This window comes from Chiloscyllium plagiosum, unplaced genomic scaffold, assembly GCF_037043375.1.
Source record: "Chiloscyllium plagiosum isolate Xiang-an unplaced genomic scaffold, Cpla_swu_hap1 HiC_scaffold_7, whole genome shotgun sequence".
Classification (NCBI taxonomy): domain Eukaryota; kingdom Metazoa; phylum Chordata; class Chondrichthyes; order Orectolobiformes; family Hemiscylliidae; genus Chiloscyllium; species Chiloscyllium plagiosum.
In genome coordinates, this window is record NW_028270145.1 from 95423073 (window position 1) to 95435197 (window position 12125).

Sequence of the window (12125 nt, forward strand, 5' to 3'; positions counted from 1 at the left end):
GGATCAGAATAGTTGGGAGCTTGTTTTTGACTGGGTCAAAGGGCCTAGCTGTGGATCACTATGATTCTATGAAGAGCACATTTTTAAAAAGGCAAATGAAGAAGATTGAAGTGTGAGAATTGACAAAGTATTGAAAATGCTATCACACTGTATTTTACTGCCAAAACTGATAGATTAATGCCCATGTTAGCAGCCCAATTCAGCATAAATCTAAATTGTCAAAAATGTATTAAAAATAAGACTAAGACCGCAAGGAATATTGTATCTAATTTTGATCATTGCATTTAAAAAATATAATGGCATTCAGATTTTGAATAATGAAGAAATACTGAAGAAGCTTCATAGAATAGAATTATAGAATCCCTACAGTATGAAAGCAGGCCATTCAACCCATCGAATTCACACTGACTGTCTGAAGAGCATCCACCCCTACCCTAGCCCTATATCCCTGCATTCCCCATGGCTAGTTCACCCAACCTACACATCCCTGGACATTATGGGCAATTTAATATGACTAACCCACCTAACCTGCACATCTTGGAGTGTTGAACAAAATCACAGCACCCAGAGGAAACCCATTGGGAGAATGTGCAAACTCCACACAAACAGTCGCCTTTGGGTGGAATCAAACCCAGTTTCTTGGCATTGTGAGGCAGCAGTGCTTCCACTGAGCCACCGTGCCATTCCTTGAATGGTCCCAATGGAAAAGGAAATATGAGGCACATTGAAAGTACTAACAATCATCGCTTTTGATTTTATTGTGTGAATGCAGCTAAGGAAAGCACAAGCTAAATGTAATATGGATCAACCTCTTCATGTTTAAGAGTTATTAGTTTATTTGATAGATTTCCATTTAGTCTGAGAAATGATGGCTCAAATGAAGCAGTGGGAAACAAGATGCAGAAATGAGTAACACAGCAGGAAATACAGGCCTACAGGCTTGGCAATAAGCTGAGGAGGTGAAAATGATCTATCGACATCATGAGCAAGCAACTGCACATTAAAGTGGCCTGGATGACATAAAAAGCCTATTTTCCTTCAATGTCACTACAGCCAGTTGATTAAAAAATATTTGCTGAATGGTTCAAATTCTGGATCTATGCACTTAGCTATTCTTGTTTGCTAAAGCACTGATAGAATTTCAATGCGCTAGTTAATAAAATTGCTGCTGTTCATTGATTTTTCCATGTGTACCTTTCAGCACGATATTGTGGACTTTTTTAAAGTGGCCTAATCTGAGTTCAATAGACCCTAAAGTAAGAACATAATATACATGTGGACTTCATTCTAAGAAATTACTCTGTTCGTGTGTAAGGTAAACTGTCAAATTTATTTAAGCAGTGGAGCTGAGCATTTGATTAATCTGTACTCCAGGTTTGAAATTCTTGCCCTCTCAGTTGTTTGGCAAATGCAAAATCTGAAATGAAATGTGTGGCCCCAACCTGGGGAGACATCCATTCAGAAAGTTTTTTTTAGTTAAACAAGGAAATGGGTGCATTGAGATCGTTCACCAACAATTCAACATGAAATGAATACATGAAAAACAGAACCTTTTGAACGTTAGAAAAAGTGATCAAATAGCTCCTTGTTGTCACCCTAGGCTTTTTTTAGAAAAAAAAATCATGCATGGAATGTGGACATTTATTGCTGGTCCCTAATTGTACCTTAATTAAAATGGACTGCTTGAGGCATTTTACAGAGCAATTAACAGTCAACCACATTGCTGTGGGTCTGAAGCTACATGTAGGCCAGACCAGGTAAGGATGACATATTTCTTTCCTTCAAAGCTCATTAGTGAACCAGATGGGATTTTAAGGCAATTGACAGTGGTTGCACAGTTGCTATTAGGCTAGCTTTTGGGTCCAGACTTCTTTAAAAAATTGAATTCAGATTTCACCATCCGTCCTGATGGAATTCAAACACATGTCCCTATCTGCCGAAGGCAATGACAAAACATGGCACTACCTTGCTGTGCATAGTCATGGACCAAAGATGTCCATGTTTGCCAATTCCCTGTCAGGTCATGGTGCCTGAAGGCACAGAGAAAAAAAATGCAGAGATTCACTGGAATTCAGTTACAAGTAAAACAACCTTTGAACTCAAAAGAGAGAAAACATGAAAAAATGGGAAAGGAAAATGTGGAACCCAAAAGAGAAATAAAGTGAAAATCAAAGGGAAAGGCAAGAACTTAAATTTGAATTTCAAAGAGCAAGAGAAAGGGAAAGAAGTAATTTCCCAGAGAAAGAGAAGAAAGGAACTATAAACTGGAGACAAAAACGTTAACATAACTTTTATGGGGAGTAATAGATAGGTTTGGAAAGGTGTGACACTTAACTTCTGGTTTTGATTTGGCAAGGACCTTTACTTTATTGAGGAAGAAACCGAAATACCTTTTTACAGTGGCCACAAGAAAAGTGGACAAGCCTATCACAAAATGTTTTGGTAGAAAAAACATTGGGGACTTCTGCAACTTTTTATGAGGAATAGTCTGCAGATTATAGCACATTGAAGACTGCTGTGCTTGATGCATATCAGTTGCAGAAGCTTATAGATTGAGGAAGAGACAAAAATAAAATTGTGGAATTTTCTAGAGAGAAATAAATGGTGGCTGGTTTGGAGGACATAGTTGTAGATAGATTTAAGGAGCCTTAGAGAGAAGTTGCTCATGGAAGAATTTGGAAAAAGGTTTTTTTTTAAGAATCCCTAGTGTGGAAACAAGCCGTTCGGCCCAATAGAACAAAAATTGATCCTTTGGTCCAACACAGCTACAAAGACCAGACATCCCAATCTGACCTAGTCCCATTTGCCAGCATTTTGCTGATAACTCTCTAAACCCTTCCTATTCATGTGCCTATACAGATGCCTTTCAAATGCAGTAATTGTGCCAGCCTCCACCACTTCCTCTGGCAGCTCATTCCACACACACACCATCCTCTACCCCTCAGGTCCATTTTAAATCTTTAAACTCTCACTTTAAATCTATGCCCTCCCATTTTGGACTCCACTATCCTGGGGAAAAGACCTTGGCTATTCACCCTATCCACGCCCCTTATGATTTTATAAACCTTTATATAGTCACCCCTTGGCCTCCAACACTCCAGGGAAAAAAAGCATCAGCCTATTCAGCCTCTCCCCTATAACTCAAACTGTCTAGTCCCAGCAACACCTTTGTGAATCTTTTCTGCACCTTCTCAAGTTTAACAACATCCTTCTTATAGAAGGGCGACCAGAATTAGTGGGAGACACGGTGGCACAGTGGTTAGCACTGCTGCCTCGCAGCGCCAGAGACCCGGGTTCAATTCCCGACTCAGGCGACTGACTGTGTGGAGTTTGCACGTTCTCCCCGTGTCTGCGTGGGTTTCCTCCGGGTGCTCCGGTTTCCTCCCACAGTCCAAAGATGTGCAGGTCAGGTGAATTGGCCATGCTAAATTGCCCGTAGTGTTAGGTAAGGGGTAAATGTAGGGGTATGGGTGGGTTACGCTTCGGCGGGTCGGTGTGGACTTGTTGGGCCGAAGGGCCTGTTTCCACACTGTAAAGTAATCTAATCTAAAGTAATCTAATCTAATCTAAATTGTTTGCAGTATTTTAAAAAAGGCATCACTAATGTCCTGCACAGCTACAAAATGTTGTCCCAACTCCTATACTCAATGTTCAGACCAATGAAGGCAAGCTTGCCAAATGCCTTTTTCACCACCCTGTACCTGCAACTCCACTTTCAAAGAACTGTGCACCGCACCCCTGGTCTCCATAGAATTCCTATTAGAATCAAACACTGCCTAGAAGACGATGACTGTATAATATTTGGGAGACATGCTGCTTTTGGCTGATATTTATCAAGTATTTTGAAAACACATCAGCAGAAGCGGTTGCAAATCCACGGAAAAGCTGGAGGCATACACAAATGTCTACTGAACTGGACACTAATTACATAATAATTGGGAGGGCAAAATTGAAAAGGCATACGGTTCTCAGAATAGATAAAACATTAATTTCAACAAGACCAACTTGTTACTTTTGCTGTAAAAGAAAATGTTACAACATGTAAAAGCAGAGGGTCCTGCTTGTGGTGCATTCGTAGCATCCCTACCACTGGAAAAGGAGTTCAAGTCCCACTTGCTCCAGAGGTGTATTATAACAATTCTGAATAGCTGCTTAGAAAAATAGGTTAAATAAAAAAAAAGCAGATTGATGGAAATTAAAATCCAAGTCACTTGCTTTTGTGTGCTTGATATTTCTCCAGGGAATGCCTTACCAGCAGGTGGAGCTGGTGTAAAGCCAATTCAATCTAATGCATCAAACAATGGGTTTGTTTTTTGACTTATTCATGGGATGTGGGCATCATTGGTAGGCATTTATTGCCCATTCCCTCATTCCCCACATTGCTTTGGGATGAAGTTGCATGCAGGCCACACCAGGTATATCTAGTTGATTTCCTTCTCTAAAAGAAGTTAGTGAACGGGATGGGTTTTTTGCACCGTTGTTGAAAAATGTGGTGCTGGAAAAGCACAGCCGGTCAGGCAGTAACCAAGGAGTAGGAGAATTGACGTTTCGAGTATAAGGTCTTCATCAGTTGCCTGACTGGCTGTGCTTTTCCAGCACCACACTTTTCAACTCTGATCTCCAGCATTTGCAGTCCTCACTTTCTCCTGGGTTTTTTGCATGACAATCAACATTAGTTAAATATTACTGCTACCTTTCTCTCCTGAATTGATATTCCAGACATTCTTTTCCTTTTACTGAATTCAATTTTCACCATCTGATATGATGGGATTTGAACACGTTCCTAGAACATTAGCCTGGGGCTCTGGGTTACGAGCGCGGTGATATTATTACCATTTCATTGCCATCTAGGTCTACTGGGATATAAGACGTTATGGGAAAGTTACATTTGCGGGTGAAGTAATTGCATTTCTGTTTAATAAAGAACCCAAAAAAAGATTATTACTTTTAGAGGAGACTCGAGAAGGTGACGGCTTTATCATGATACTATTAATCCAGAAACCAGCTAATGTTCTGGGGACATGGGTTCAAATCCTGCCATGGCAGATGGTGGAATTTGAATTCAATAAAGAATCTGGAATTAAGGTTCTAATAATGACCATGAAACCATTGTCGATTGTTGGAAAAATCCATCTGATTCATTTATATCCATTAGGGAAGGAAACTGCCATCCTTATCTGGTCTGGCCCACATGTGGCTCCAGATCCTTAGCAATGTGATTGACTCTGAATTGCCCTCTGGACAATTAGGGATGGGGCAATAAATGTTTGCCCAGCCAGAGATGCCCACATCCTGTGAGTAAATACAAAAAAATGGATTTGGCTCAGGGCCTTATGTTAGCAAAAGATATGAACCTTCCTGAGAGTTCATTAGATTGAAATGTATTGATGTAAGTTATCGATGGAAATTGCTTACCAATCCCATTGTGTACAGTGAATTTAAATTTTGCTTTAATCAACTGATCTGTTATTATAGAAGTGGTGTCAAACTTGCCTGTTAACTATACACTAGCTTTTGAAACTAACACATAGGAAATGGGAATCAAGATGTCAGTTCCTACTCCAACCAACGGTGCATGCACTTCCTTCAAGCAATTACTTCATCCTGAAACCAGAGATGCTGCTGTCTCCATTTCCCTTACCTCCTTTTGTCCCTCTCCCTGTTTCCCTTATCACTCAGCCCATTCTCTGCCATTCCTTTCTCACTGACCCCTGCCAACTACCCTGTTCCATTCACTCTCCCAATTCCCCTCCCAGATCTTCTAGATTCATTATGCTACTCTTTCCATTCCCTCTGCCATTCTCCTTACCTCCCCCGTCAATCTCTCTACTCCCCTTTTTTCATCTGCAGTACTCTGTTCTGGAAGCAAACCAGCTGCAAGGCACCATGCAGAATGCAGAACAGATTAGTCAAGGCAGCAAGGGAATCAAAGGTAATGTAGAGAGGGGTGGGGAATGCAGCAAGGGGGAGCGGTTGAAGTGAGGAAGGCAGGGAATAGTGAGAGGCTGTCAGTGAACAAGTTTCAAAAGTGAATTAAACCTTTTAGTTTCCCATGGTGTACCAATTACCAGTTCTTAAGGCAGCATTGATCTGGGTTTGTGCTGTACTGGAAAATATCCTGTAATTATCTAAATTAACTTAGAGTTTCACATATCAGATGCCTGGGGCATCACTGTTCATTTGGTTGTAGCTATAAGGACTCTATTTTCGTGGAGAGTGCAACATGTTGTGAGTTAGGGGGAATGTTCCTTTCTATGGTTGAAAGGACAAATTACGCACAAAAGGTTAAAAAAAAGCTTATTCATTTTTTTCAGCCATTTAGATTAGATTAGATTACAGTGTGGAAACAGGCCCTTCGGGCCAACAAGTCCACACTGACCCACCGAAGCGTAACCCACCCATACCCCTAACCCATACCCCTACATTTAACCCTTACCTAACACTACGAGCAATTTAGTATGGCCAATTCACCTGGCCCTGCACATCTTTGGATGGTGGGAGGAAACCGGAGCACCCGGAGGAAACCCACGCAGACACGGGGAGAACATGCAAACTCCACACAGTCAATCGCCTGAGGCGGGAATTGAACCCGGGTCTCTGGCGCTGTGAGGCAGCAGTGCTAACCACTGTGCCACCGTGCCGCCCATTTGTTACAGCAAAAGTTTTAAATACTTCTCATGGCATTCTTTTCTGAAAGTTTGGATTTCTTTTTAAAAACAGATTGTAATAGAATTGCCTCTTTTGTCTTTACTTAAGCCTATACTCATGTTGCAATCCAGATTATGGAAAGAATATGAAAAGGTGCTGCTTTCTCAGAAGCACTGACCACCACTTGTCCCATAAACAAGATCAGTGGGTGCTAGAAAACTAAACACCAACTGATGTGTTGGTTTATAGCTCCACTCACTCACCACCCTATCCCCTCCCTCAGCATCTGCCAACAATTATATTCAGCTGACAGAACTCTCACCTCTAGGGCCCTAATGGAAAAGCAGTAGTGTCCCTTCCTATGAGCCAAGAGGCCTGAGTTAAAATCCCACATTTTCTGGAGGCATGTTATAACATCTCTGAAGAGGTTGATTATGTAATATCAGCACTCTCACCTCTGACTCAAGAAAACTGTAGATGAAGTCCCTTTCCAGAGTTGTGATCACAAAATCTACACTGACATTCTACTGCAGTGTTGCATGGGTGATATGCTAAACCACTGTGCATGTTCCCAAGGCATTATTTCAAAGAGAGAACAGGGAAATTTTCCCCAGTGCCTTGGCTGATATTTTCCCATCAAGTCTGACATTAAGACAATTGTCACACATTACTTGGCTGGGGCTTGCAGCGTGCAATTTAGCTGGTGCATTTTATATGCTGCAACAATAATGACCCAGAAGACAAAAATGTACTTAGTTGACTGCAAAACTTTTTGGGACATCCTGAAACTGTGTATTTGCCTCAGCTGTACCACAAACCAAACGCATATTGTCAAATAAACTTATTCATGATGTTTTCTTCCCTTTTCCCTCCCTACACTCAATACTCTCCCTGCCCTCTATCCCACTTCTAGCTGGTCATGCTTGTGTAACTCATGCACTGGGAGGGAGTTAACTTCCTCCTTGTTTTGATACCATATACATTCAAATGTAAAGAAGAGATTCCAGACTCCCTAAAACACAACCGAGTACAATCACATAAAATAATCAAAGAGAGAATAAATCAAATGACAAATCATATAATGTTTGCTTGGCAAAGTGTGACAATGGTCATTGTATATACAGTTTACTATTAATTAGCCAGGATAACAAAAATCAAAGCTTCTGCACAACCTGAAATAATTTAAAGCTAAAATATTCCTAGAGGTTAATAAACCAGAGTAATGGCAATTTTGAATCCTGCAATAAAATCTGTCAGTTGCTCTATTACTGTTCCAAAGTATTTCCAAAAGACCTTACCTAGTGTTAAATTGAATTCTGTCACTCAAACTATTTTGATGGTTTATTGTCATGTTATTGTCTAAGCTTGTATTCTCTTAAAAAATTAAGGAATAAATAAGTGGACACCACTATACAAGGTGTCCTGGTAACAGACTGTGACTTTACTAGAATTTGGTGGACAAATGCTTCTGCTAACTAATAACATTGAATTCTCTACACATGAAAAATATAGGAATTAATATTGGCAAGATAATGTACAGCCTGAATTCATTCTTTATAAATAATACCTTTCAAAAAACCATACACAATAGCAAATGCATTAAAGCTAAATTTGTTAAGTTTAAATAATATTGTGCCTGTAAATCTGTGATTAGTTACTTGTTGCTTGTCTCATGCAAGTAAATGTGCTGCACATTTAATGGAGAGCTGTGTAAATTCTGGAATCGTACACTGAAGCAAAATTTGTTGAAACAATGGTAGTGCATGGTTGTACTGCATTACCATTAATTGCTAACAAGAAATCGGGTGAAGAGTATTATGCATTAAAGGAGCTTTGTCACTGCATTGGGAAGTGTTTAGCAGGTTAAGTGCTAGGAACCTACCTGGACTCAAGGTCTCACTGACTGTAGATCTAAGTTGGCATTGCAACAGAGCAAGTGACTGTGTTAATATATGGTCATTTTATGTGTTAAAAATATATATTTGCAGGTGTGATCAGTGGCACAGTGACCATAACTCACGGTAACACAGATCAGACTACCGCACATTTTTCATATTTCCAAATCTAGGAAGGTGTTTGTGAAAACACTTCACCAGCGTGCCTTCCTTATGAGCAAGCCAGATGTAAAATAAAAAAAGAGAGTTTCTGAAAACCATACGGAGTTGTTTCAATAATAAATTGGTAAATACTGCCTAGATACTTCCCTGTTTACGAGTTACATGTTGCAAGGCAGGGGTTTACTTTTCTTAAAAAAAAATTTCCTCTATGTTGCATCTTGTAAGTGAATAGCAACAGTTTTCATAGCCTGTGCTGAGAATCGTGGCTGTGGCCTCCAGGTGATCCATGACTCCTTCTTGATTTGTACGTGTCCTGATAGGGATCAGAATATTCCTCCTCCACGAGTGGGTATTGGCCTCGGCTGTGCTGGGAACCTGAAGACAAGCGGTTACGGTTCTTGCGTGCCCTCTCATTGTGACCATTTTCATCAGAGTGCACCAGGCGTGTTCGTTCAGGTAAGTGTTCACCAGAGTGATTGCTGTTGCTCATCCGCTGGCCCTAGTTAATACAAAAGGTAGAGTTAGATTAATGGACTGGATGTAACTTAGCATGGAAGAGCGTAGCAGACCAACGTTATGGAAATGAGTTTGGACCATGTGTGGGAAGTTATCACAGTGATACAATTTGTGAGAATATTTTTGAATGGTCATTTTTACCTTGTACGAAATAAGTGCTTTTAAAGTTTCTGGAGCCTAGAAAGCTATTTCACTGATGAAGCTATTTTGACTTATCCAGAATAGTTGAACCAGTCTCTGTGGCCTGTGCTTGAAGGGGTGAAGACTGGGAAAATGTCAACATCAGTCAATCTTAAATGACAATATTTCAGTGAGCAAATGGTTAATCTATGGAATTGATACCCAAAGGAAAAAAGATCAAAGCAGAGTTCATTCAAATGCAAATTAGAAAATAGCATTGGATAACACAGCACATGAGGCTTCCAGGTTGTGACATGCATTAAATGCTCGGGAGAGAAAAATGGGATTTTGGAACCATATTTCCCAAAGTTGTCCACTTCCACCATTTTATCCACCTCATGATAATCCACCTCATGAATTGAATTAAATGGAATTGAATTGAATTTATTGTCACATGTACCAAGGTACAGTGAAGAGTTTTGTCTTGCAAGCAATAAAGGCAGATCACAGAGTTAAGTAGCATAGATAGTAAATAATAGGTAAACAGTGACAAAAACAAAAACACAGGTACAGGTGAATGTTAAGAGTTTGTGAGTCCATTCAGTATTCTAACAACAGTATGGTAGAAACTGTTTTGAAACCGGCTGATGCATGTGTTCAGACTTCCGTACCTTCTCCTCGATGGTAGAGATTGTAGAAAAACATTGCCAGGGTGGGATGGATCTTTGAGAACGCTGGTGGCCTTTCCTTGACAGCGGACTTGGCAGATGGATTCCATAGATAGGAGGTTGGCCTTTGTGATTGTCCAGGCGGAGTTCACCACTCTCTGTAACTGTTTCTGATCTTGAATGGTACAGTTGCTATACCAAGTAGTGATACATCCAGACAGAATGCTCTCGATGGTGCACCTATAAAAGTTGGCACGGGTATTCGCCATCATGCCAAATTTCCTCAGCTACCTGAGGAAGAGACGTTGTTAGGTCTTTGTCACCAGTATGTCCACATGAAGAGTCCAAGAAAGCTTGTTATGAATGACCACTCCCAGGAGCTTGACAGACTTGTTTGTTGCAGACTAGCAGCTATCCATTGCCATGATAAGAGAACTCAATTATCTTTGGAGAAGATGAGTATCAAGATGGTGAAAGATGAACTAGATGGACTATTGCCTTCACCCATCCAGTAATTCCTTTGTTCATTTAAAAGAAGCTCGAGTAATATTGGCCCAATTAATTCCTTCAGAACACCAGTGAAACGTTTAATGTGATTCACTGTAAATTGTATTCAGATTATGCTCCCAATGTTTGCAGAATGACAAAACTTTGCTATCCATTGTTCACCAACTGTCTACATTGTATTTTGATTGTTACCAAGGCACTTCCATGTCCATTTGAGCCTTTGATGTATCCAGGATTTAATAGCTGGGCTTGTGAGTTTGATACCAAAAAACAACTTGACATAATGGTGTTATGAGTCTAGATTAGAGCACAGCAGGTCAAGCAGCATCCAAGGAATAGGAAAATCAACGTTGAAGGGCTTTTGCCTGAAACTTCGATTTTTCTGCTCCTTGGATGCTGTCTGACTTGCTGTGCATTTCCAGCACTACTCTAATCTAGACTCTGATCTCCAGCATCTGCAGTCCTCACTTTCACTATAATGGTGTTATGAGCCAGTCCAGCTGCCAGTCTAAACCTAAGGGGTAATCTTGTGGACACAGCACTGGTCCCAGTTCAGCTCTGCATCGGTCTTTTTTCTGCCATATCTTGTCTCACTCAGGCACTTTATAGGCTAGCGGTGGACCCTCCCCTTGTATCAAGGACTCTGTAGTGCAATCAGAGGCAGTGCCATTGGAGAGATGTGGGGAAAGGAGTCAGCTGCAAGGGAAGGGGTGAATCTCAGACAGAGCCCAATTATTTCCACTGCTGAGTTCCATGATCACTGACAAGTGACGTTGAACTAGGATCTCTGTTCTCCATTCCCCTCTAACCACCCCTTAGTCTGAGAGCCTGCAAGAAACCTCACATGTTTACTCCTTGCATGCAAGTCCCTACAGTGGCAGAAAAATGAGCTGGTGAAATTGGATATCATCTGCCTACTTGATATTGGGCGGGAAAGCTGTCAATGGGACTGGCTGGGAAGGTAGCAGGGTTTCCAACTAGCACTTGAATACCTCATCTCTGCTTGCCATGGGTAGGGCAAACATTCCACCTCTAATGTCCCAAATGAAGATCTCCACTTCAGCATCTTTGACTGGCCAAATTTCGTTTCTCACTTTTTCTACCCATCTATAATCTATGCTTTTGGCTAATCAAGAAGTGCAATTAGAGAGATAAATATTGAATCCTTTGTATTTTAGATAATAGCACAGTTTTATAGTCATGTACAAAGTTTAGCTGATGTGTTGTTAACAGAAAGTTTCTGGGAAATGTCGTCTGAGTGCAAGGTCAATTTCAGTTCATTATCTCATTTCATTCACTTGGAAATTTGTGTACCATTTTGGTCTTCTTACCTATGAAAATATATATTTACCAGAGAGCCTTCACCAAGTTGATCCCTGAGGTCACAGGTTTGTTGAATAAGGAGAGACTGGGTTGACCATATACACTGGAGTTTAGAAAAATGAGGTGGGACCTCAATGAATCACATAAAATTCCGATGGAGAGACTGGATGAGGGGGTGATGTGCCTCCAGCTGTTTGTTTGTGTGTGTGTGTCTGGACCAGGGGGCCACAGTCTCAGGATATGTTGTGGACCATTGAGAACTGAGATGAGGAGATATTACTTCACT

The 12125-nt window shown here is 40.7% G+C and overlaps 1 protein-coding gene across 5 annotated transcripts in view; it reads right to left on the reverse strand.

Moving 5' to 3' along the window:
• Positions 1 to 3407: 3407 nt before the first annotated feature.
• cacnb4a (calcium voltage-gated channel auxiliary subunit beta 4a) overlaps positions 3408 to 12125 on the reverse strand; it is a 354028-nt gene continuing 345310 nt past the window's right edge. For 2 of the 5 annotated variants that reach the window (XM_043694194.2, XM_087989317.1), the window contains one exon: positions 3409 to 9204. In XM_043694194.2, coding sequence (XP_043550129.1) covers positions 8947 to 9204 — 258 coding nt within the window. In that variant the 3' untranslated portion in view covers positions 3409 to 8946. Of the gene's footprint in view, positions 9205 to 12125 lie in introns of all 5 variants that reach the window. The other 3 variants (XM_043694193.2, XM_043694196.2, XM_043694197.2) reach the window with 3 other exon arrangements.